Source organism: Hirundo rustica, chromosome 3, assembly GCF_015227805.2.
Source record: "Hirundo rustica isolate bHirRus1 chromosome 3, bHirRus1.pri.v3, whole genome shotgun sequence".
NCBI classification, from domain to species: domain Eukaryota; kingdom Metazoa; phylum Chordata; class Aves; order Passeriformes; family Hirundinidae; genus Hirundo; species Hirundo rustica.
Window position 1 is genome coordinate 24,245,529 of NC_053452.1, and position 27,302 is coordinate 24,272,830.

The 27,302-nt window shown below is 39.0% G+C and overlaps 1 protein-coding gene across 3 annotated transcripts in view; it reads right to left on the bottom strand.

Annotated features, from left to right (window-relative positions):
• HHAT (hedgehog acyltransferase) overlaps positions 1 to 27,302 on the bottom strand; it is a 151,253-nt gene that overhangs the window by 98,599 nt on the left and 25,352 nt on the right. For all 3 annotated transcript variants that reach the window (XR_005700262.1, XM_040060444.2, XM_040060445.2), the window contains exon 9: positions 15,675 to 15,710. Coding sequence is in view for 2 of the 3 variants with exons in the window: in XM_040060444.2 (XP_039916378.1) it covers positions 15,675 to 15,710 (36 nt within the window). In the remaining variant the exon portion in view is untranslated. The remainder of the gene's footprint in view (positions 1 to 15,674; positions 15,711 to 27,302) is intronic.

Sequence of the window (27,302 nt, forward strand, 5' to 3'; positions counted from 1 at the left end):
ACATGACATTTAGTGCTGTGATCTAGTTGACAATGGTGAATGGTGAAGGGTCAGACTCAATAATCTTGGGGGTCAGTCTTTGCCTAAATGATTCTGTGATTCATAAGAAAGTGAACCAAAATTTACTCACCCATATGCATAGTTATTCACGTCACTGTGCTTTAGAAAAGTTATTTTATCACTATTAACTGGAATCAAAACGTCAAGTGATCAGTTCTGTGAACTGATGATTAAATATTTAATAACTACAAAGTAAGTCACAACAGCGTTTCCATAGGACACAGGAGAGGAGTCAGGATACTGTGACCACCCTGCACAGGTTCTGGAAGGTCTGTACTACTTCAGTGAAATTACAATAACCCCATCTGGATGGAGCTGCATCCAGGACACTGAGTACAAAATATGTCAGCTTTCTGTGATTAAATAATTTGTCAGTTTGATCCCCAGAATGATCTGTGCTTCTACAGCTTTAGCAAAAGCCTGTAACTCCTACACATTCACTTCCACAGCTGAAACATCTTAATGAAAGCTGTCATTATTTTTGTAATTTACCTCTAAACTCTTCAGAGACACCATCAGCTGAAGTAAGAGACTTCTGCCTGAATATTGCTTTCTGAGCCTTTTGTTGAGTTGGAAGAAATCTGAGAATAATTTCAGGCCTTCCCCAGTGATTTTTTCTATGCACATGATGACACTTAATAAAACCTTGTGCCACTGCTCCTAGTTTGAGGCAGAACAAGTTTTTGTCTTTCCTCCCTTCAATACACAAGGAGGAAAAAAACCCCACACTGAAAACAGCAATGTTAGGCACAAAAATAATTTTGAGAGGGACAAAGGTCATGTATGGTATTAGACATTCACTTTCTGACACTCTCTTTTGAGCTCCATGCCTTTGACCTTCACACCCTTCTCTAAGCACTGTCCAAAAAGCAACAAAGGTTAATATTCTGTAATACACTTCCCTCCTAGTGCCAAAAATACCTTTTAACTTGGTGATATAAATAAGATCACATCTTCTTTGAGTAATCACTGTTTAACTGTTACACCTGCAGTTTTGTGGCATACACCATAAATCTTCTACACAGACTGTGATCAGAAATTCAGAGAATCATAGAACAATTAGGCTGGAAAAAGACTGGCAAGATCAAGTCCAACTTTTTTTGGCTGAACACTACCTTGCCAACTAAACCCCATTGTGAAGTGCCATATCTACTTGTTTTACGAACACTTCCAGGAATGCTGACTCAACCAGTACCCTGGGGAGCCTATTCCAATGCTTAACCACACTTCCAGTGAATAATATTTTTCCTAATATCCAACTTGAGCCTCCCCAGTACAACCTGAGGCCATTTCCCCTTCTCCTGCCATTTGTTGCCTGGAAGAGACCAACGCTCACCTTGCCACAACCTCCTTTCAGATAGTTGTGTAAGGCAATAAAGTCTCTCCTGAGCTGCCTATTCCTCAGATTGAACAACCCCTGTGCTCTCAGCTGCTCCTCATAGAACTTATGTTTCAGACCCTTCAACCAGAGACAATTCAACCACAACTTTTCACTTAGTTATAGCTGTGCTAATTTGTCACTATTAATTTTTGAGAATCAAAAACCAAAAGAAAGAGCTTGCATATCACATCTGCAGGAAAGTACAAATAACAGAAGTTTGGTCTGCTGTACAAAACACTTTGTCACTATTAAGTTTGATCTTCCATACAGAAGTGAAATACAGATGGTTTCTATAAAATTTCTTGACTTGGGAGTCAGGGCTTAAATACTATCTGTTATAACAAGTCCTGTAGGCAGTGGAAAACCTGCATAAGACAGTGTCTTGTACTACCATAAAATAAAAAGGCAAAAATATTAATAAGAAATTAAAAATTATTCATTATAACAATTGCTCTAGAGTCATGCAAAGCTCTGATCAGACAGTTCAAAACATTAACAAACCTTCAGTTCTGGAATCTGGAACAAGTGAAGGCAAGGAAAACCTTCCAGAGGTGGGTCTCCACCTCTGATGAACCAGGAGACATAAAACCAGAAACATAAAGTGATGGAAAACCTGGCAACAGCTATTCTTAAAACCAGACTGAATCCAGGACAAGCAGAGCAGTACTGTAATAAACAACAGACCACTGGAGAACTACTAGAAGTTATTCCACAACTCCAATGAAGTCAAGCTGCAATAAAAGCATTCAGATAATAGATGTCATGTTGTATCTGACCATTGAAACAAAGTTAATCCAAAAAAAGTAATTTGTTTTTAAATTACTGAAACAGTTTGTTCATTTAGTAAAAACTAAGAGCACTAACCCTTCCTGCTGAGTTTAAGCTTAATTACTGTTACGCTAACAGAGAATCATCTTGAAATAATACTCCAGAATTAAAACACAAATGTGAAGCATTACCACCAAGTTTTATCATACTTACACGTTTCTTAAAATTGTCTCAGATTATATAAAGTACGTATTTATTATTTGCAATGGTTATTTTGTGAAGAATTAATTAGAAAGGTAAATTAGCCCTTACACAGGTCTTCTTTTTTTTCCAGTACTTCTAACATTGAAGCCTAATGATTTCCAAATATAAAACACTATTTCCTTTCACATTCCTTTTTGTCAGTTCTGTAGATTCAGAGACAGTTGTTCTGCGAAGTTGAAGTTGTTCTGTTTTGACAATCGTCTGTATCATCCAAAAAGCATGAAACACTTCATTCCTGATTTAAACACTACTAAGTTTTAAACCACAACTTGGAAGATTCAATTTTTCAGAAACACAGGAGTGTATTTTGCCCAGCCATGGCTTGCTACTAGTGTTACAGACAGTTATTTGAGGCACATACTTTATTCCTGCAGTGAGAATGAATGCAAAATCCCTCCTTATGCTGATCATGCAAATATTGGCCCTTTGGTTGTCACTAAAAAACCAATAACTTAAAATATATTTTTTATTAGTAATTTTGTTAGTCCAGTTCAAATCACAGTGAGGGGAAGAAACCAGAACAATTGTCAAAACATGTTTCCACAGAGAGAGGGAGAAAGAGGATAAACCAGGTTTCCATGGTTACTTTGTTAACTATCCCCATTTTGCTGTTTACATAGTTTATAAACAAGACACTATAAACAAGGAGAAATGAAACATTTATTAAGATCTGCATTACAGAAAGCTACCATCATATGTCACGTCTGTTTCAACAGCTGACTGTCCAGTGGAGCACTAAGACACACGGATATCTACTCACTGCTGGTGCTACCTATATTATATAGGACAAACCCCTGCTGAATGTGCACAGAGGATGACCCCTTGACCCGAGTTCGTTTGCTAACATTTCATCAGTAATTTATTTTCAGTAGAAGATGATACCTTGCCTTGAAACCAATGATAAAGCTAGAGGTTTTTCACATATAAGTAAAAGCTCTTGCTTGGCTATCAACTAAAACTTCCTGATCATCAAAGGCTGCTCTCCAGCTCTATCAATTTCAACAGTTGCAGTTTTAATCATTTACTTAAAATGCAAAAGAAGCTCTTGAGTCATCACCATAAATGAAAGGTTAATTCTGTATAACAACACGTTGAAGCAAAAATGTCATCTAAATCAGGTCATTTTTTTATCCCCTATAAACTTTTATCTTAACCAAGTTTCTTATTGCTTGGGGAGGAATGACAAGTAACTTTGTAGTACCAGTAGTACTAAGAAGATTCCAGACATGCCATCAAAAACTCAGAAGTTCTACATGGAGAACCCAGCACAGAAAATTCTGGAGGTATTTTTGAGTTCTTGATATTTGGATACCAACGTCACTCAGGTAAGAAGCAGCACTTGGCCTTAGGTCCCGTTTACACAGCCATCACACAGCAGCACAGCTCACTTTGAGGGTGACAGCAGTCCTGCAGTACTGATCTCAACAAAATGTGCTAATTAGAATCATTGAATTGTTTTGTTTGTAAAAGACTCTTAGGATAATCAGGTCCAACCACTGACCCAGCACTGCTGAGCCCACCATCAAACTTTGTCCCTAAGAACCATGACTACATGTCTTCTAAATACCTCCAGGGATGGTGACTCAAGCAGTACAGTACAGACTACTTATATAACATTCAGAGACAGGTATTTTTTTCTAAGAAGCAACATTTGTCCTGCTGTGTTTTAGCCAAAGAGCGTCCTGGAAACTTGTGTAGAATACACACTATCAGCCTGTCTACCATCCTACAGACAAGCTTCTATATTCCACTGTTGCTTTGTGTTTGCAAAAATTTCCGTCCGTGAACACACTCTGTTAGACAATCTGTGAATTTTGCAGAGATCGGCTAATCCCTGTTCATGGCAGGATCAACTCCTCTTAGGTTACTCTTGAACAATACTTGCCCCTGAGTTATTTCCATACTCTGAGGGCATTCAAATAGGAAAATCTACCTGAGCAAGACATGGCCTGTTTTGAATCTCCATTTCCATCCATCTAGGTAATATATTTTACATATATACATATACTTCTAATACACACATATACACATACATACATAGATAAGAGTAACTCAAAGAAAAACACTACTGTTCTTTATATACTAATGCCAGCTCCTTATCACTAGGCAAAAAACTGAAGACAGTATTTAAAACTACTGCACTTCACTAGTAAATGTCCAATATTTAATACTTTCAGAGCAATAGTCTAATCCAGATTTGCAAAGCAATTCATTGTACCAAAATGCTAGATACATTTTAAATAATCTCTAAATCTACCACAACTGTGTCTGAAAGCCCTAGCACAAGGAATACTGTTATCTCTATAGCTACAGGAGATAACATTCATTACATAGCACTAGTATCCACGAAAAATTGCAGAGCAATACTGATTTACTTATACATCCTGATTCTCTTTACATCAGTCAAGGCAGAATTGTTCTTTATTTAATGTTTTGGGTTTTTTTAAGTTTGGTGTTGCATCACATAATTCCAGCAAGCAAATGGCATTTTGCTGTTCACAAAGAACAGAGCAGCAGAGGCTGGTTGGAAAGTGGAGCCAACTTTTCAAGTATCCAGCTATGTCTCTTGCAAGAAAGTGATAAATCTTCTCCAGGACAAAGGAAGCAAGAACCGCATGACAGCTGACAGTAATAATTATCCTTTGGTTGCCATGACCTTAGCTCATTCTTCAGCACTGCATGGAAGTACTGCAATTACATTTTGGGGATAGAATAGGAAGCCTACAGCATGTTATTTTACTCACTTTTTTCAGACAGTAAGATAAATAGAAGCCTCAAGCTTTTGACCCTTCATTCCTTCAAAAGCATGAAACCTATGCAATTATTTGTTTGTCACCTCTAAGATGGAAGTCTGCATGAAATTTTGATTCACACAGCCTAATTTCTTTAGGAGCTAGGAAAGCAGTGTTTCCCCTTAAACAGTACACCACAAACAGCACATATTTGTAAAGATGTTAACTTGTGTATTTTATACATTCTTTCTTGATTTTACCTGAGCTGCTTAAAAGATCACTTTCTACTACAGTTTCCTATCTACATATATAACTCACCTAAATATATGCAATTAAGAGCACATACAGACTGAAATCACTTTATTTCCTTTTTTCAGCTCTAAATTCATATCTGCAATAGGACAAGTCTAAATCCAATAGTTACTTCCTGTCCTGTTTTATCATCTGTTCTTGATGTTACATAAAGTGCTTATACTAAACATCACTGAGCTCTTATATAGCATTCTTAATCCATAAATCTCAAAGCACTTTACAAAAGATGACCATTATCCTGCTTCATCTATGAAAAGAAAAAACACGGACATCTTCAAAGTGAAATTTGTATCTCAATAAATTCCCACAGTCCACAGTGAAGCTGGAATTGCGCCTCCCATCACAGTACCACTGGTGAGTCACAACAGCATTCATCTCTGCAGAAACTCCCATAACACTGGTGGCCTGTAAGTTGCACTCAGCAATTCCACACACCACTTAGGCATCAATCCAGAGAGAATACGGCTTTCAATATGGTATCTTATTCAGCTTGACAATCACTAAATCACTGAATGTTCCATTCAAGTATCTCAAAGTATTTTCACCTCCACACAAACTCTAAAACAATCTATGTGATCTAGGGGTAACTAGGTATGAGTTATCAAACCTCCTGCTTCATCCTTTCCTCTCCTCTTTTTGCTTCGTTTCCCATGTTCACTCCTTGCACCTTGCTCTAAGTTAGATGTTTAAACTCATAGACTGCCTTAAGTCTATAAACGCTCCTGTACTATTCAGAGAACCTAAGAACCAAGTACAGGAGATAAGGACTGAAAGCAGACTGCATACTAACAACCACACGGTTCACCAGGTTATCACTGTGATTGAAACTGCCAGACACTGCTGCATGGCCATGAGAGAAGGATGTTCTCTCTACTTCAATAACGCATCTGATGACATTCTATCCAGATGTCACGATGTGAGAAACCTTTGTAGTTTACAACTTTGGATTAAATTTAAGCTTTGACATGCGGTATCACAACCACCTCAAATCTACTTCTAGACTCAGGTAAGGTGAAGCAAGCTGACCCTGTGCACAAAGATGAGCCAAAGATCCATGATCTTCATGAAAGGACACATCAGTCTCCATAACACCCTAAAGTACACTAAAGCTACCTAGCGACACTAAAGTAGCCAAGGAAGAGAAAGGCATGCAAGCTTCCCTGACCCACGGGGGCAAAGGGAATCATTCTGTATTCTCTGGTGCTAAGCCAAATTGATTATTCTGAGCAGCTCTTCCTAGCATCTTGTATGTTGTATGAACTACCTACTGTCTGATCTTGTGCTTTCGGGAAGAAAAGGCACAAAAGTAGAGGAGATTGGGTAATAGACTGCATCTTCTGGAATGCACGTTTCCTAAAACAGGACCATCTAAAAAAAAACACCCAAAACCACCGAACAAAACAAAACAAAGCAAACAAACGAAAACCAACGAAAAACCACCAGCGGGGGAGCCTGATGGACTCCCCAAGAGGTTCTAGAGACAGCAAGGTGCGGTCCCGTCGCAGGCGCAGCCGGGCAGCGGCGGAGCGAGCGCAGCAGGACGAGCAGCGCAGCCCGGGGGTGTTGGAAGCGGCAGCAGCCGCAGCTCCCGGCGCCTCCGCTCCCGGGCCGGGAGCGCCCCCCGGCGGCAGCGGCGCGGCGCGGCCAGGGCCCCGCGGGAGCGCCGCCGCCGCTCCGGCCGCTCCTGCCCGGGACCGCGGCTCCCGAGCTTTTTCCCGGCACCTTCCCCCGGATCAGCCGCCAGGCATAAACGGGAAAGCCTTCGGCGCTGGGGGGTTTATTTTCTCCCGCATGCGGCAGTGAACACGGGGCGGGAGGGTGGACGGCAAGCTCAGAGCAGCAGCGTGGCCGGCGACAATGATTCAGTCCGAGCACTCGAGTGTGCTGGCTGCGATGGCACTTACTGAGCTGCATACAACTAATTCACCAGCAGTTGGAGTAGAAAAGAGTACTCTTTTCATCCTATTTTTTTCTGGCTCTGGTCTACATCTTAACAATTACACTTTGAAGAGCATGTGGGTTTCTGCAACACATCTAAAACCCAGAACAACGCTGAAACTTCAGTTTACACCAGGCCCATCCTCCTATTTAGAAGCTGTAATCATGTCTTTTGGCACGCTAAAGTAAAATATGGACTACAAGAAGAAGAAGAAAAAACACCAACATTAAAAGGGTAAAAGACAAAAAAATTAACCAAAAAGCAAACAAAATTAAGCAGATTTCTGTAAACTTATACACTAGGCCATATGAAAATTTACACGTGCTTATCTTTAATTAGAAGTGCTTGGTAGAAGTTGATGCATTAAAATGTTGCTTATGTAGTGAATATTTTTATATATTCACTTTTGTGACTCTGAAATACTGATTGCTCAATCTATAAAAGATGCAAAGTCCCTCAGACTGAAATCACATGTAAACTCCAGCCAAATTCTGGCACTTAGGGACAAAAGGTTCCTGTGACATAACTTCCAGGACTACACAAAGAATAAGTTCAGAACCCTTTAAATCACAGGTGGTTCAAGATTGCTGGGCACACACTTTCTTCCAATACACTGAAACGTAACCTTTGATGCAGCTCTGCTAAAACACTCAGTAAAATTATTTAACAGTAGCATGAACTGAATCTTTAAATACTTCATGTTTCAGAGTGTATTTCTTACTCATAGATAGTAACTCAAACACCCTGCAACAAAAATAACAAACTGTTTTAATTCACAGTTGCAACACATAAACATGATGAGATCTGTACATTGTTAATCCCAACTTCCCCACTTCAACAGTTTAAGTTAAATGTCACATTTACATAACATTTACATAAAGATTCAGTTTTGTTTATACAAACCCCAGCCTTATTTTTGCAACATGCTCGATGCTAATTCATTATGTAACAACAGATTGTTTGCTGTTTTAAACAAATAAAAGGTTTCATTCTGAGAAGGTGTTTGAGAGACTGCAATTCCTCTGAAGCAATTTAGCACCCAGTCTTTATTACTGTTTCATCAAATTTTTAAGGTTGCCTTGTTTTAAAACAAACAAGGTATTTTGGACACTGTCCCACTCTAAGACACCTCAACTGATTTTACACATCACGGTCACTTGTACAGTTCACACTTGTGCTTGATACACACACAGGAAAAGTCACAGAACCTCCCAATGCAATCCACAGCAGTTTAATTATAGACTTCTAGCAGCGGTCATGTTGGCCTAAAAATTGGAACTTTTTAGAAGATTCCAAGCACTATCCAGCTTGTTGGTTTTTACTGAGGTTTTTTGTTTTCTTTTTATTAATACCACTTCGCTCTTATCACTGCTTTCAACAGGAACACATTTAGACTAGTGCTGACCCATTCAAAAATTACAAACAACAGCAAACATTGCAAAACTTCCAGAGCTCACAGGAGTCTGCAATGCAGATGGATGCAACTGCAGTATTTTATAAAAAGAGATATATTTTTCAACTTCTCCATGATGAGGTCTCTATGGATGGATTAGCTGCTATTCTCTTCTGCTTTAAAACTTTAAAATTAATTTTGCAGAAACCATAAGGCCCCATAATACAAGTAAGAAAGAATTCTCTAAGCTAATATCACCGCCTCTTCACAGCAACAAAACAAATGCTTTCACCTTAAAATTATGTATAAATTAGACATGAAGCCAATTCAATCACATCCACTAATTATTACAATTGTGTTTATTACCAACAAGACTACATATTTAGGTTTAATATATGCTAATATTCACAAAATTTCAAGTAAGTCCCTACAAAAGCTGTCTCCAAAACATCACACCACATCTACATCAAATATTTCCAAAGATGGGAAGAATCACCTTTTGTTCCTCTTAGCTCCTTGGCTAAGGAGGCATTATTTCAGTGGGCTTTCTTTTCCAAAGGGATGTTTTTGTAACACAACACAAATGGGAAACAGCCAATTTTTGTCTTAGTCTGCTCCAGAACCTTATATCACAGCTGGACACGCTTGACTGAAAATACCGCTTCTGTTCTCTCCACTGGCTTTATGTGCACTGTTCCAGAGGAGTACAAAGATCCCAGGAATTCAACACTAGTGAATACTTACTAGAGCCTCATACCATGCAAGTCTCCTTGTTTTGTTTAAAGGCTAGGGATTAGAGATAGAAATTACCCAAAAGAGAATTCAAGTACAGCAGTTACACATATTCTACACCCAGTGATCCTACCTGCACAGACAATCAAATCACCAGCGTTACTGGATCCTTCCCCAGGAAGCCTATCAGTAGATTTTAAGCATTGTTGGCAGTTTTTACTGTCTACATGACTCTGACGATTACAGATATATATAAATTGCTCTCCTTCATGCAGACATATTTCTGCTTACTCAATACTATTGAGCAAACACTGATCCAAGTGAGAAAAATGAGACAGATACATTAAATTTTTATAGATATACCACTGATTATACTAAAAAAAGAGTATTTTTTATTCAGTAGGTCTCCCATTGACACAGGTACACATAAAAGTCAAATAGGCCTGCTCCAAACAGTCATCTGGGACTTTCAGGGAAAGCAGTACAAAGACTTAGCAACACTGGTTAGGATTAACCTTATTTGGAATAGACCAGCCAAACCCATTCAATGCAGAAATTGTTCTATAGGGTACCCTGTTTACCTCAAGGTGTCTGAAGGAAGGTGAGTGCAGCATTGTGGCCATAGTTTATGGCAATAAGCTGACTAAAATGTCATCCTCAAGAGAAATTCCAAGAGTGGATACTAAGGAACTATGAGGTGGTGGCACAGGAAGACAAGTCAGTGTACTTGTATCCACACCACCCATGAGAAACAAGTGGTCTATTGGTGTGAAGAACCCCAGAACCAAACACAAGATTTTGTTCTTGGAAAAACACTGTGGTTTGCTTCAGAAGACAGCTTGGGCACATAGTGTTGTGAGAACTGGGACTGTTCAACTTAGAGAAGACTCTAGAAAGACCTTACTGCAACCCTTCAAGATTCAAAGGATGTTTATAAGAAAGATGGGGACAGATTGTTGAATAGAGCCTGCTGCACCTGGACAATGGCTTCAAGCTAAAGGAGGGTAGATTCAAACAGACAGAAGGAAGAAAAATTTTTATTACAATAAGAGTGATGAAACACTGGAACAAGTTGCCCTGAGAGGCAGTAGACACCTCATGCCTGGAAATATTTGAGGTCAAGTTGGACAGGGCCCTGAGCAACCTGACCTCATTGAAGCTGTACCTGCTCATTCCAGGGTAAGATGGGACAGGCAATCGTTAATGGCCCCTTAGAACAAAAACTATTGTATGATTCTATGACTGCTGTGTATGCTTTAAGGCTCACTAGGTATCCAGGACACAGAATGACTCAAAAAGTCAAATTTCTTGACATAACAAAGTAAAAAGAATGCATCCTTGGGATAGCTAGCACTTTCAAAGGCAGAGATGTCTATCCACATACCTTTATCAATGCTGCTGGAGAAAACTGGAATCTCATCAATACTGTGCTGTCTATCCCAGCTACAACATATTAGATCATCAATAGTATTTTATGGGCAGCTACATTCAAAAGAGACAGAATAGCATTAGCAGTGGTATTTGGCTCCCAAGAGAGGGCCATGTATCACACTGATCCTCACACAGAATCTGTGTCCAGAGGTTGGAGCCAAGAATCACCACTGAGCTTACCTAGGAATGGAGTTAGAGAACTGCTGCAGCTTATGTTGACTTTCCAAGACCTGGGTGCATTAAACAGAAAGGGGAAGCTCAGAAGTTTGGGAGTTGTTAATTGTGGAAATTTGGGGGTGTGTTGGGGTTTTTTGGTCAATTGTTTTTGTGGGGATTTTTTTCAATACAGTGATAAAAAGATCTGCTTAGGTTTCTTTTTAAGCAGGGGCATAAATTTCTTTGGCTTGGGACGGCTTGAAGATGTGGGATCCCACAGGATTCCACAGCAAACTAATACAGGACTTGACTAGATGATGAGCAGATTTTCCCATTTCTTATTTCTAATCATACCTTAGTTAGAACAATAATCCCCTCTTTAACCATAGGATCATTCTGCCCTTACACAGAGGTGTCTTTTTCCTAACTAAAAATCAGTAGAGGTCATCACACAGTAGTTTTTCATCCCAGAGGTAAACTATGCCATGCTTTACCTGAGAAAACTAAAAAAAAAGTGTGATTTCCAAGTTTTGTATCCAGAGTACCTTTGCACCAAGGACTAAGCTAACCTTAACAACCTGCAACTATAAACAAGCTAAAGTAATTGCAAACCATGGGGTGAACTGAGAGCACTGCTAACAGATGGACGCCTTTCAGAGACACTGGGGGTGCGTGGTCCTGCAGCTCTCTTCAAAGCCAGATCTGTACTGAAATGAGTATGATTCACACTTTTTCAAAGCCACAGCAGAGCTGAAAGCACAGAGATTTTTCAAAAGAATCATGCCTGCAGGAACTGTCATTCTTCCCCACTGTTCTCATCAGTGCTGTCCGAAAGGAAGCACTGTTTGGCATCAGGACTGTAAATATTCCCACAAATTCACAATTTTATTTCATCCAATGCCCTGTTCTCAGCACTGGATGAAACGCCTAGATAAAATAACTTCAGTGAGCAAAGAGCAACAGGCAGCCTCTCTTACTCTTTCTCCTCTAAACTGCTATGCTAAAGACTATTTCCATATATTTTTAACACTGAAAATACATCTATTGTTCTATTCTGAGAATGCTCAGATTTGGAGAAAAAGGGTTGTTTTTCCTGCAGTCACATTGGAAAAATATTACTACATTTGTACTGTACTTACGTGATTTAAATACATGATTAATAATTTTGGTAACCCTAAAGCAGTAACAAATAGGTTCTTTCATATCACTTTGTGAAAACATGGGGAAAACAACCTTCCAAATTTAGTAGTATATTTTGCATTACTACTACCAAATGCCAGTTTTCATCACAAAAGTACTAATCCTTCCCCGGTGAGTTTCCAGGATCCCTCCTTCAAATATAATGGTATAGCTAACAAATGTTCACAACCCAGATCCCCACATACTCAACTGTGCTTTACTTTCACAAATATAAGTTCCATGATGCCATTTGATTTCAGTTTGCAAGCAGCAATTAAAAATCTAGTCCCAGAATCCAGTTCAGTCCAAGTCAGTAAACAACACATAATTAGCCATTACAGCATAATATGTACCTATCCATAGTACATTTGAAAACATGAGATTTTTAAACTTTTCCAAGCAATCTTGAACTGTGCTTCTGATACCCTTTTTAAGACATAGATAGGTGGACAGAAATTATTTTCTACTAATTCTTTACTAAGAACACAGAAAAAAACCTGTGTAGTTGTTATTTCCTGTAATACTTTGTGTCATGCCTCACCTGGGGAAGCCACTGACTGTGTACACCAGGCTAGTACATACAGCCCTAGTTCCTTAATCAGCATTTAATTACGCAGATTGTCCTTTTAGCAGTAGTATTTTAGAGAGTATTTTCAGTTTTGGTGGCCTCGCACTTTGTATTTGCAAGTGTCATACTGCGTTCCCTGTCCCATAACAGGGTCGAGTCATTATACTTAAAACAATATAATCTCTTTTGCATTTCAAATCCCCCCTCATAGACTTTCAATGCTTCCTGCAACTCAGGTTTGATGGTCTTTTTCTTTCCTACTGTTTTATTTCAAATGGAAATGAAAACTGTGAAGAGGAGAGTATAACACATATGACAGCGTAGTACGAACACAGGAGATGAACTGCAAGTTCTTGGGAGCAAAGACTGTCTAGGCAAATAAAGGCAGTAACTTTCTAAAATTCACAAGGCAGACCAACAGAAGATATTAACACCAAGTCTGTTGCCTACTCTAAAGTCACCTATTAAAAGGATTTTTAAAAAAAAAAAAATTAAGTTAAGATAACACCAAGCAAAACTCATTCTGGTGCAATAGAAGAGAAAGTAATTCCTCCTCAGCAGCACAGTGACAGGGAAAGCAGACGATGTAATTAACAAAGGTAGGTAACAGGCTGAAAATGTCTAAGCTAAAGTTAGAAGAGGAACTGCACAGGACACAGCTGGCTTTGAAAAAATCATACATTAGTCAAAGATGACAATCTCCTCATGCCAATTCCATGGCTACTTGCAGTCCAGGATCACACAAAAATACAACTCAAATACTGCATCTCCTTGGGATGTAAAGCAATGCTGTATGAGAGAATAATATCTTATTACACTCCTTGTATAGAGTAAATGAAAGTATTTTATGGCAGAAGCATTACCAGGGGCTCAAACTTAGAACATCAATGCTTTCTTTCCATGATTCTACTCTTGGTTAAGTAGTTTTACACATTCCCAAAAGACCTCCTTGGACACTGTATTTCTTTTATAAAGTAGTATCCTTAAAATTATGTTTCAATTTGATGATTTCAATTTCTTACACAATTATTTACAAACAAAATCTGCTCATCAAAATATAGATATAACTAGTTTTATAGAACTGATATCAGAATTTATATATCCAGTTGTCTAAGTACTCTAAACCACAAGTACATTCAGTAATATTGACACTGTGCCTTTAATGAAGGGAGCTATCTGTTAAGCATTTTAATGTTACACAGAAAGAAACAGCCCTAACTTTACAAAGTCTACAGCTCAAAGGTTATGAGAAGTGGGCTGGCCTGTGCAACCTTAAATCAAACCCAATCTTCCTTGTGACCTAGGTTTGTATGATCTCATATCTGGTGCCAAAAAAGCCACAAGGCATTAAAGCCACAAAGATTCCTGTGTGAAGGATGAAGACAGTCTTTATCCAGGAAATATGAGAAAGTAGCCTAAAATAAAGAGTTCAGCAGCAAAGCCAACTCAAGGAAAGGCTGACACCATCCGATCCTCATGGTGGGACCCAAACAGCATATTCTGGTTCATACATATTGGATTCATTCTTCCAAGGTAGAGTTCCTCACTAATAGACATTTCAGTGGATGAAATAACTGATAGAATTCATTCTCTAAGTACCCAAAGGCCACAGAAAAATTCATCTTTCATGGTACACTTCTTTGTAAAGATCAGTAGATTGTAACAAGTATTTTATTAAAAATGAAGGCAAACACGTTCTTGGTGAACATCCGTGACTTTGCCCACACAAAAAACTCTAAACAGCAAAAACACTTTCTCAATGTAGAATTCAAATTCATTAACCTCCCTTTTCTTGCTGAAGTGGCCCTGCTTTAATTGCTTCATCCCTCTAAATGCCATCAACCAAAACTCAAACAATGACTCCACTTTCCTTATTCATCTTCAGAACATAGTCCATTGCATGCATTGAATAAACTTCTTTTTCTGTTGAGAATATAAGACTCCCCTCCAGATTCCAAGTCTTCCATTAAATTCAAGCCCTTTTTGCAAGGTATGAAGGTACTAGAGTTACCAGTGGAAAAGAGTTTTTAAAAGGTTTTCTTCAATACAAGAAAAATTAAGATTCTCACAGCTACTGAAAACTTCCTGAATCATGTTTTCCTGAAGAAGTTAATTAGAGAGTGACATTGGGTAGATAGCCAAGACAAACAGTTAAAGTTTTTCCTACTAAAAAATGAACAGAAAACAATAGAAGAACTTACCATAGAAAGTATAGAGTAGTACTGAATTCACACAATAATTTCTACCTTTAACAACAGAAATGCTTTTTAACACACTTCCTGGTTTTTGCTGGGATAGGGTCTGTTTCCTTCACAGCAGCCAGTAAGGGGCTGTGTTTTGGATTTGTGCTGAAAACAGTGTTGCTGAAAACACAGGGATGCTTTTGTTACCGCAGAGCAGCACCTACACACAGTCAAGGCCTGTTTTGCTCCTCACACTACCAAGAAGTAGACTCGGGGGGGTACACAAGGGGAGGAGAGGGAGGAGACACAGCCAGGACAGGTGATACCCCAGGGGATATCCCAGGCCATAAGGTGTCACACTTGGCATACCAAGCTGGGGAGAGATGGAAGCAGTGGGGGGATGTTCTGAGTCAGGACATATGTCTTCCATTACACAAGTCACCATTACACAAGATGGAGTGAATGAATTCCTTGTTTTGCTCCCACTGTGGGGAGTGAGTGTGCATGGGGCCTGGCTACCAGCTGAGGTTAAACCACAGTTTAAACATGGGAGTGCAATTCAAAGTATTAGCTTACCTGACCAGAAAGCGATGCAGCCCAACGTCAAAACTTCTGTAAGACAAGAAAGATACACAAAATTTTAATTATTAAAAATTACTACTCTGCTGAGTATTGTACAAACACTGTGTTTCAAAACAATAATAACAAATATAAAGAATTGATAAAGCAAAGAGCAAAAGTATAACACACAATTTCCTTTCTGTGATGACACATGAAATTTAAGATTATCATCATTTGTAAAGATTTAGGTGCATGTTATGAAGCTCACAAATCTCTTGTTGGAATATTTATTCAATAAAGTATTAACATTCAAAATATAACACACATAAAACATAAAATGTGTATATACTCTTATTGGAAATAATGTAAGCACCCTGGTCACCAGCACATTTTCTGTCACATGCAAGTAGATAGTCTGTGCAAAACTGCTGTGGAATCTCTTTACCCTTTTCTGCTCTGTACTGCACTAAATTGCAAGGGACTGAATTCTCTCCATGATAAAGAATCATCAAAAAAATCCCTTTTGTCTCCTTCAAATATAGAATTTCTAAGAAGCAGACCTTACATTTGTGTTCTGCTCACATCAGTAAGGAAATTAATTTTGAGGACTTCTGACAGTAAGTACAAGTTAGACCACATTAAATTACAAGAACCATGTCTGAAATCTTCAGCCCTAACAACATACATTGACAGTATCTGTCAGCATTTCTTCCCCTTTTCTGGTTCCTTCATTGCTAAGATAACTCAGGAGAGCCAAGCTCATGAACAATATACCAGGAAATCCTTGACACTACAGGGAGGTACCTGCTGATTTGAGACATTTACCTTATATCTGAAGTATGTGCCAGCCTTATGGGACTATCCATATAATCTCAGATTAACTGTGTGCATAGTGGCACAGATGGAAAATGCAAGTATCTTATTCCCAGGACTAGACTTCCTCTGGAATGGGCTTATATTTCACATATACAGAAAACATTTTGGCATATACTAAGCTCTTGAGCATTCTATTCCAAGAAATCTAATTGGTCTTTTTGAATACAACACAGTTTTATTTTAACAGTACTGCTTGCTGTGTGCTGCTTTCTAACTGAAAGAGCATGAGAAATCATCAGATAGCTAATGGCATCCTCATAACAGCAGACACATAATGAGCTGCAGAAATTCCAGGAGTTAACAAGGAAGGAAAGTCCACTTGTTCAGCAGGGCAGAGAGGAGAGCAACAAATTTCTCACTGGAAAGCTGCCTTGTAACAGAAAAACATCCTGCCAGAACCATCTAGCTGGTCATCATTAAATCTGTATTTTTCACAACCCTTTCCTGAAATCATTCCACCTTTTATATTATTGTTACATTACTGTGCAATTAAACTGCATGAAGTGCATCCAGTTATCTTTCTGCATTCCTCCTGCCTGGATATGTACTGTATTTTGTCTCCCTCTCTTCACTAAAATATTTTGTGTTGTACAGACAGTTTTCTGTATTGGAGCTGGACACAGTCTGTATTTTTAGCTCTGAAAACCTTTTCTTCCTAGGACCAAGCACTCAGAATGTTTGTGCTGGGACAGGGAGAAAAAGAAACTTGCGGAGTTTCAGGAGAGAGCTGTATGCAAAGCAGCCACCTTGCACATCCTCAGCCAGGCTGATCTTTTCAAGTTCTCCCAGCTGTTCTCCATGGCAGTCATCAAATCTGCTACCATTTCTGATGGGACACACACCCCCAGCCTCTCGTGGACAGGGAAGTGGAACATAAAAATATCACTACTTTTGACACTGAACCAAAAGCCAAAGGATTTGGCTTACCAAAAGCATGAAAAGTTAATGGTACTGCTAACTTGAGATATCAGAGCTGAAGGAGATTGGGATGGACAAAGCTGAGGCAGTGAGTTTGGACAGGGAGGGAAAACAAGGTTGTGTGCTGTAGATGCCATGACATGCCAACTTTGCCTCATTTTTCACTCTGTCCAAAACATTATTTAAAAAGCATATATATTTATATAAAATATATATCTAAAACACTTGCTACTACAAAAGTTTTGTAAGTTTATTTCATAGGCGCTTTAGCTATTGGATATTTTGTGGAAATATTTTTAATGAGTATTAAAAATAAGCATGCATAGAACCAATTTATTAGAATAAATAACAAGAAGGAAAAATTATCAGAGCCCTACTAGATATAATTCAACATATATAGACAGTGCCCATTATTCCTAAGTTTAATTTTGTACTGATACATTTCAACAGACTACCCCAAGATCCTGAATTCTAAACACTGTAAGCAGTCATTTAAGATATAACTACACTATGACCAACAGAATTTAGACATTATACAGCATCATCTGAGTATGCAGCTTGATCTTAAAGACACTTTGAGACAGTATCATTGATTAGTTCCAAAAGCAAGACTATCAAGGCTGAACAAGTTCAATCTGCAAATGGGAGAAATGGCTGCATTACTTAACGCTATGGATATTGTCTACATACACCTGACATAATTAATAGAAATATTGTCCAAAGTGCAAACACAGAAAGCATTATGGAAGGTTGCTTTTGACAAAACACTACTGGAGGCATTTTTTGCTATTCTTGTTCGTATTTAAATACATACTGTAGTTATGTTGACAAGTAAAGTGAAAATACAGTGAAATGGCAATGCAAACAGATCTAGCAGATGTAATTGATCCCTCCATTCCCAGATGGAAGTGCTGAAAAGGGATAAAAGAGGGTTTATACAGCAGTGTTAAGTCTGCAGCTTGGGGTGAAATAAGCAACTTTATTAAGTTTAAAAAAAAAAACAACCAACAAAAAACAACAACAACAACAACAACAAATAATCACAATGTATTTGCATTAAAAATTTCACAGTGAACCCTTCAACAGAGGACTCCACCCATCAGGCATGGCAGCATCCCCCACAATCAGCACAGAGTGTGAACTGCCACTTGCACATTGGCAGGATTATCTACTGCCTGTAAAATACCCCCATATTTACTCCATATTACAACAAAGTTTATAACCAACTTCACACAGCTTGTTAAATCCTGAAGTTCCCTGTAAAAATACAGGATTTGACTGGTAGTTCTTGCAATTGAGGGTGCCTCAGTTACATACGTTTCAGAAATGCTTCATTTATGTAAGTTTCAGAAACCCTACAATGAGCGTAATTTTTCAAAATGAACATTTTCATTAAAATCTAAAATAACAAGAGAAAGGATATCCTCAGCAATATGAGTAAAAAATCATTTACCAGTTAAATTCTCTACACTACTCAAATGTCAATAGCTACATACTATTTCAAATTTTGGAGAAATAAGTGTCACAGGTTAACACAGTTTGGTTTTTAGTTAAAGAGGAATAGAGAATATTGCCCTGTCAGGACCTCGGAATTGTTTTGGAAAGGACAGGGACCTATCAGAAGCTAATTTTAGATACTGACATATGCTTTGATCACTGAGAATGTCAAATACAACTTTGGGAAGCACCGGCATAAATCCTGAATTTGTTTGAGCCCGTCCTTTTCCTCCCAGCCAGCTGAACAGGTAACATGGAGTGGGAGCGTTCTGTTGGCTGGCCGGGCCTGACGCTCCCCGACCCTGGGGGGAGCCAGCCCCGAGGCCTGGTCAGGCTCCATCCGGCAGGGAGGAGAGGCTGCAGCTTCACATCAGAAACTTTGAAAACCTCCCTGGAGCCCCGGAGCAGGGAGGGATCTCCACCAGGCCCCTGATAACAGCTCTGGGCCCGGTTGGGCCGAGGCCGCCCCGATTGTCACCCAGCTGCAGGCAGAGCTCCCTCACCCCTCCTGCAGTGATTCCCAGGTGGAGAGGAAAAGAGTTGGGAGGGGAACGTGGAGAGATGGCTGCCCAGCAGAGATCACACGGCCACTGCAGGCCTGGGCAGATTTAACCATTTCCTGGTCACATGAAGCTTCCAAGGCCTAACCCTTCCCTGAGAGAGAGAAGAAAGAGACAAAGTGGACACAGAAAAGGCACAGCATGAAGTCAGTGGAGCCAGAGCGAAAGAACTGATAAAGAGTTTTGGCCAGAGGGATTGAGGAAGTGGACATTTTTAGCTGGACTTCTCTAGCATAAACTATGGCAAAATGGACTATTTCTTGTAGTATCTTAAGGTTGTTTGGGGGAATGCTGGTTCTAGTCAAAGGTTGTGGATTGATGTAATTGAGATTTAATTAAGAATTTTGAACAGAGTAAGCCCCTTTGCTCCTGGGGTAAAAGGAGGTCTCAGCCTTTGAGATTAAGATGTTTTTAGAGAGAAAGTGATTTGAGGCCCTTGGCTCCTGGGGTAAAAGGAGGTCTCTATTTCTTTGGAGATAGAGACGATTTTAGTGATAGAAGAAGAGAATCCTTGTTTTATACTAGAAGAAGCATTCTTAAACAGTACCCTAAATTCACTGAGAGGCCCTTGAGTAGCCAGGGGAAAGGCTGCTAATGGGTGGAACAGCACAATCTGCAAAAATTCTGGGGGGTTGCAGATTTGTGACCTTGGGAGCCACCAGACTGTTTTTGTCTTGTGGCGAGTGTCTCCATGGGACTCTAGAGAGATTCCTCTTCCAAAGTGATGAAAGATCATGTTCAAATGGTGAAACTGACAAAAAAAATCACAGGTTGTGTCTCCCTATGTTGTTTGTAAGAACATGAACAGTTTGTGGGAGGAGGAGAAATGTTTTGAAAGTTTATATTTATACTTATTTTCTTTTTTTGGTGTGTGTTAATAAAACAATTTGTTTATCTTTAAGCTTGAGGCTGCTTTGCTTCTCCTGATCTTATTTCACAGGGAAAAAAGAGTGTAAAGACTAAGACCACTACATTAAATTTGGCAAACAGAATTTGATGAACGTGAAACCACTACAATAAGTAAAATATACTTTATCAAAATAGTAATGGTCTTAGAACAAAGCAAAATCTTAGCTAGCCAAAGGAACAATAGAGGGGAGATATATTTAACCTCAATTCCATTATCATTTTTGAGAGTTATTTTCTTCATAAAAGCATCCCTAATTCTGTTCCTCTGAAGCGCAGTTTTGGATCACAGTTCTTACACAACTTTCATGCTTTTCTTAAGCATGGAAGGTCTAGTTTGATACAACTCAACAAAACATTACATACACAATCCTTCATAATCAAACCTGCATTTTCCCAGTACATCAGCTACAAATTGGTGACCAACAATATACATACACTAAGCCAACAAAGACCCTTTCCAAAATACAATCTTTGAAAATGTACCTGCAGGAGAAAGAGGTATGATTGCAGGCAGAGCTTTCAAAATTATTTCAGACATGTAGTTTCTGCTCTGAAAGCTAAATGCATTATGCAACAACCTGTCTTCAAATTTTCCTTCAGAAGATGATGGAGGAAAAATTTAAAAATTGTGAGCACATAGCATCCAGAGGATTGTTTATAATCTCACTTCCCACAAAGCTGTGCCTTCCTTTAACTGAAGCCTAAATGCTCAAAAGAGGAATTGTATGAACCTCTGTACACAGCTTTTTTATTCAATCAAGTTATGCCAGCGTATGGTATTTAAGGACTCGACCCCACAGATTGCCTAGATGAAAACTGCTACTCATTAGCTGGTTTAGGGACTACAATTCACAATTCCAGTATGACTAAAGAACCCTGATCTCACAAGGTCTGATTGTTCCCAAGGATTTACAATGATATAAAAAAATGTAAATACTGAGCACATGCCAAGTTTACAAGAACCAACATAAAGTTAAGGCAGCTACTAGAGCCACATTTTATGAAACCAACTGCAATAATTTCAGTTGCCCAACTCTGATTTTGTACATCCATATTTTTAAGGCATGTGCTGAAGAGAAACCAGTACAGCTTTATTTTCTGTCAGTTCCGCCCCCCCACCCAGGACTGCTGGGCTGCACACTATTTCTGAAAACAAAGTACAGCAAATCAAGCAGTGTGCAGCATAATCTGGGAAGTATTTGGCTAACCCTGGACTTCAGAAAGGTGTACATGGAGACAGGCAGATGTGACACTGTGTACCCAGAGACTTCATGACTGCATTGCATTGTAGACAGAAATATCCCAGACACCTTAAAAACAGTCATGTTGCCACTGAACATAAACACTTCTGAACACAGAAGGGAATGGTGTAATTTCTATAAGCAGAACAGGACTTTGCTGGAGCAAACACTATAACTGCACTTAAATCTCTTCAAATCAGCCCGTTTGCCATCTATGGCAGTGATGAAATCTAACAAGTGGGTTATATGTTATGGCTTGGTACTCTGGGTATTCAACATGTCTTTAAAAAAGGCATTTTAGGTGTTGCAATGTTTCAACAACTGTTCTTGGCCCTTTCTTTTTAAATGTGGCTAAACTTAAAAGTCAAACTCATTCCCTTATCCTCAGAGTAGCATACTTAATTGCAGAAGTGTTTGCAAGACTAGCACTGCCATTAGCTGTCTTTGCAAATAATTGTGGCATTTAGCCAGTGAGCTGCTGACCAAGAGTCTCTCCCACTCCAGAATATTTTGCACTGGAGACTGAGGAGTCTGAATGACAGCTGCTTTCACTGACACAGCACTCAATTTGCTTCATTGTCCCTCTTTCTCGAGCAATCCCTTACAGCAGGGATGCCCAAAAGACTCTGCAAAAGGAATTCCCCTTTTTCCCCAGAACTGCTTTTCTGGGTTCTCCTATACCTGCTCATGTTTTTTCCAATGCTGCTTGTGGCAACCTCCCCAGCAGGCAATGCCTTTAAGATGAGTGCTTCCAAATTTCAAATAATTACAAATGTGCAATGTGAATCTGAAGCAATTTTTGTGTCTTGTCTGAAGAATCAGATTACTACCAGGAAGGCAGATACTAAAGTCTATATGCAGGTTTTGTAAGTACTATTATTTAATGTCTCAATGAGCTATAAAACTCTGCTAAAGCAAATCCCCTGGAGAGGGTACAGCCTACTAAACAGAGTAAGTATTTTTCAAGCAGTGACTGCTACCAATTGATTTGCCATCATCTTCATTATTAAATAAACATCTGGGAAAGCCATCTATATTTTTAAAAGACACTTTTGCCTGTCCATAACTTGCATTTATTCAGTTTTCTGCAAGTTTGCTATGAAGGTGTAGGTTTCAAGTAAAGCTTGTTTCTTCAGTGACAAGCAACACAATTCTTTTAAATAACATAACTGCCTTTGTACTTCAATACACTATTTAGAAAGCTGATGCACAACTTCAAATAGAAAAACAACAATTAAATTGTCACGGAAGATTTTGCAGGAGAGATAAACACAGTAAGCAAACCAAAGTTATTCACTTAAACTGTGAATATTGTGTAGCAGTATTCGTTTTTGAAATGAAGACAGAGATGCCTGATGAAAGATGCAACCCAGTCCAATACAACAATCTGTTTGGATTTATCTATTACCTTAACTATAGAACTAACTTTTGGACAGCGAGCCTTTAAAGTCACAGTTTAACATTTTGCTGGGGACTCTTTTGCCATATAGAAGGATGTTTTTGGAGCTCTCATTTTTGAGATTAGCCATTCTAGCTGTGCAAGACGCTTGGTAAATTCCACCCACATACAGATTTTAGTCTGCCCACCATTATGGTAGTGAAATTGGGAACAAATGGAGCTCTTTTGGCATTCCTACCATTCAGCAAACCCTATCATTTCCTATACATCTCCATTCTTACCATGCAACATAGAAAAAAACAAAAAACAAATCATAGCTCAATCCCATGATAAAACTCCTGCTTAAGTAATTCAGTGTTTTTTAAACATCAAGACCTTAAGAACTTGCTAAGCCTAGATCTCAAGCTTCAATGGACTCTTTTGTTTGCAAGCTTTAACTTTAAACATCTGCAATGCAGTAAACTAGTAGCAGTTTGCTTTCATTTCAATGTAAAAATGCACCAAAGAGTAAAAATAAAAATCTATGCTATTTGAAAGAGAAAATATAAAGATTGTCAAATGCTTTCACATGGTATCTCTGACAAACAATTTCTTGTTCCAGCAATAATGAGCAGAACTTGTGTATACATGAAGATATCTTTATCATTCTCTGACACTTGCTTAAGGACACTGCAATTTTAACACTTCATGCTCAGATGAAACTCTCTGAATCTCTGTGGTGTTTCCTCCTGGAATGACTCAGCAGTATACCAACTTGCCTTTTGGTTTCCTCCATTATTAGAATAACCAAAGCTGGCACTGTGTTGTGCCTGTGCTGGATGCCTCCACACAGAGGTTCCTGCTCAGTGCTGTAAGTGCTCTGCAGCACCAATATGGCAAATACACCAACATTCAGGTTACTTCATAGAAACAGTCCTCTGTAAATGTGTGATGACTTTAAGGTAAAGCCCTAAACATTTTATTTGGGAAGTATTCGCTGCATAGCAACAGAGGGAGAAGCTGGCGCTTCCTGTACCCATGTGAATGGTGGAAATCCACAGTGAAATCCTGATGCCAACAAAATCAGCACAAAACTATCACTGATTTCAAGGGAAGCAGAAATATACCTGGACTAACTCTGGACAGTCTGTATAATGCAGGATACAGTCCAACTTTGGTGTGCATTTTGCTTGTCACACTCTCACGTCCAAGTAGACACTATTAGTAAGTCTCAAAACTTCATCGGCACAGTTTCAGTTATTAGCTGGGAACTAAGGCTGGAGATCTGCATAGTCAAAATAAACTACAATAAGGAAAAAGCTCTTTTGAGGATCACAGAAAAACACTTCACAACGCCAGTGACCTCCAGCCTACAAATTGAACTCATGACCTAATATGTCTTGTTGTTTTATTTCAGTTTAAATGCAGAACTTGTATTATATCAGAAAGCCAGAGGAAGTTTTAATGATTCTAGGCAGCGACTCCTCCCTACCCCTGTAATCTCCCAGACAGAATGAAAAGCAGAACATTCAGCAGGCATCAGCCATTGCCAGTGTTTATGTGAGTTACACACAAGTCTGCCTACTTGGGAGGCTTTAAAATAATAAATTGGTTCTGTTTCTCAGATATCCAATCATTGGATCTTGGTGATTCAGCTCAGCAAACGCTTTTTAAAAAAGAGGAGTCTCATTTGTATTCCGTTAATCTCTCCTACAACCCTTCAGAAGAAATATTACTTTAATTTTACACCTTCCCCAATTCTTCAAAAGCTTATGGTAGCTCATGGAGAGTGGTTGAAAACTAATGCCCATTAGTGGCAAACTCCCATAGGGAAAGTTCTCCCTCAGTCTCTGCCATGTAAGACTCCTGCACTGCAGTGTGATTGTCCAATTACTGTGAGATCTCTATCCTTACTGCAAACAGAGAAAACAAGTTTATTAACAGCCATTACTCATTTTCTACAGTAGTTGTGAGCAGGCAGTGCTGCTTGCCAAATGTGAGCAGCAGTAACAGTTTCCATCTACACAGAGCTCATATCAAATACAGTGAAAAATTGGCTTCACAGGTGAAGAGCAGTAGGTGGGCTTAGCTTGACTGCTAAAAATCCCAGCAATTTCAAATTCCAGTGACAATGCAGTCATTACACAAACAAATTCCCAATAATTATGTCATTTAGACCCAAGAAGGATTAGGATGCCTTATTACTGCACTTCTTTGTACACTCCAGAGTAAAAGATTTTTTTTTTCCCTATTGAAGAGATTTAAGGAGCCTTTCAAAGCTTTGCTATAACCAGCAAATTGAATTGTACAATATAGTAGGTAACTGCAACATGCACCAATTTAGCTGACATAGAAAGCAGTTAAATCTATTGTCTCCATCAGTGAGAGAGAAAATGCCTAACCAGGCCAGAACTTTCATGTATTCAGGTGACATGTTAGCTGGAAACATCACAGATCAATACTCAGCTTTAAGCATCACTACAGTTAACAAAAAATGCAGTAAATCAGGGAGGCTTATTTTTAAACTTTAAAACAAGTTATTCCACAATTAAAGATATGCACTAATCCTGCAATTAAATAGCCAAGTTTTTGGCAAGAAGTTAAAGTATTCAGATATTGGCAAGTAGGTGCGATATTTAGATATTACTTATAACTCCACCACCTAGGGAGAGCTTTCCTTGACTCCAGCTGTCAGTCCACACTGTGACCACGTATTTGACCAAATCATTCTGCTTTGGAATACCACAGGACATGTAGAGGGCAAGGACACACAGGGACATGCCTTACATTCAACTTTATGGCTCAACAGAAGGAAGGAGAGCACTTTCCAAGATTCACACTCAGCATCCTCAAAGACCATGTTAAAATCTCCTCAAGAAATCTTCTCAAGAATGAAAACTTAACATTCTTTAAGTGTTTAAAGCATACCACCTATATCTCTAGGTACACAAGCTTTCCATGACATAACTGGTCTTATGCATGTTCTTTTTACTGATTTGGGATCTGATCCAGTACACTTGTACAGACAGGACAAGAAACCTAATCCTGTGACTTCACAGTGTTAAAGTCTGCAGACGAGGGCTCCTGCACACTTTGTCAATAATCTTAACTTGCAATAAAATTCTCCTTTACTCACGAGCACTAGGCTGTTTCAACACTGTGGGCATAACTGCGTTTAGTCCAAACATCCTTTTAAATAATCCTTTTTCATATTTAAGAAATCACCTCCAAAACACAGTAAGGAAAAGTTGCCTTTTGATTTTGGAATAGAAATGTTGCAGCATTAACATTTTTTAAGTCTGAAACCAATGAGAAGCTAGATAATTAAAAGACATTTATTCTATCTGATACACTGTCTACAACATACTGGACAACTTCCTTCTTTGAAAATATCAAAGGGTAAAAATATACCAGAAGATACAATCCTAAACTCTAGAGGAAAGGAAAATATGTATAAGCACGTCTTTCCTTTTCTTGTCTCCCAGTTCCAGCTGCTCAGTACTTCCCATCACAAACATGGAGTAGATGCTTTCAGAAACGTAGCTGTCTAAAACTGCAGGACAAATACCAAACAAATCACCTGGAAAATACCTGATCCTCTTGAAGCTGACTGGTAGGCCTTTCACAGCATTGAAAATGAGATTCTCTGGTCATAGTACAAGTAGGCTTGTCCAGCACCCCTGGCTCTAATGCCCAGACAGACCCACTCCCCAGGCACAGAACCTCACAGGAGGTCCTACAGCTTTGGAAAGCAGCTGCTGCAACCCTTTCTACAGCAGGGCAGGCAGCAGGTGTGAGCCACAGATCTGGATGTGCCATTCAAATTTCTACCAGGCTTTGGGTGATTCATGCTGAATCCCTCCTTCCATCTGCCATGGAGATGTGGAGTTTCTTTTCACTGCCTGCCTCTCCTTCCCTCATGCAAATTTTTCAAGGCTTGGTAACTTAACTATTCCTGAAGATACCTGCCATGTAAAGAAGTTTAACCTATCATCCTTCCTTTTTCCCCCTGCAATTACTTCCAGGTTGCACAACAGCACTTTGTTGTTATTACAAACATATAATCAGAGAACTAAACTCATAGGAAGGAGAAATTTAGGGAGAAAATTTGCTATCTCCTATTTCAGACCATCCATCAGCCTATCCAGAAGCACCACAACAAAAGAGCACTACAAGACCTAAACAGAAAGAGTGAACCTTTCACCATTTGTTAGAGTACAAGCCCCTAAACACACAAAGGTACATTACTCCGAGCCCAGAGGCA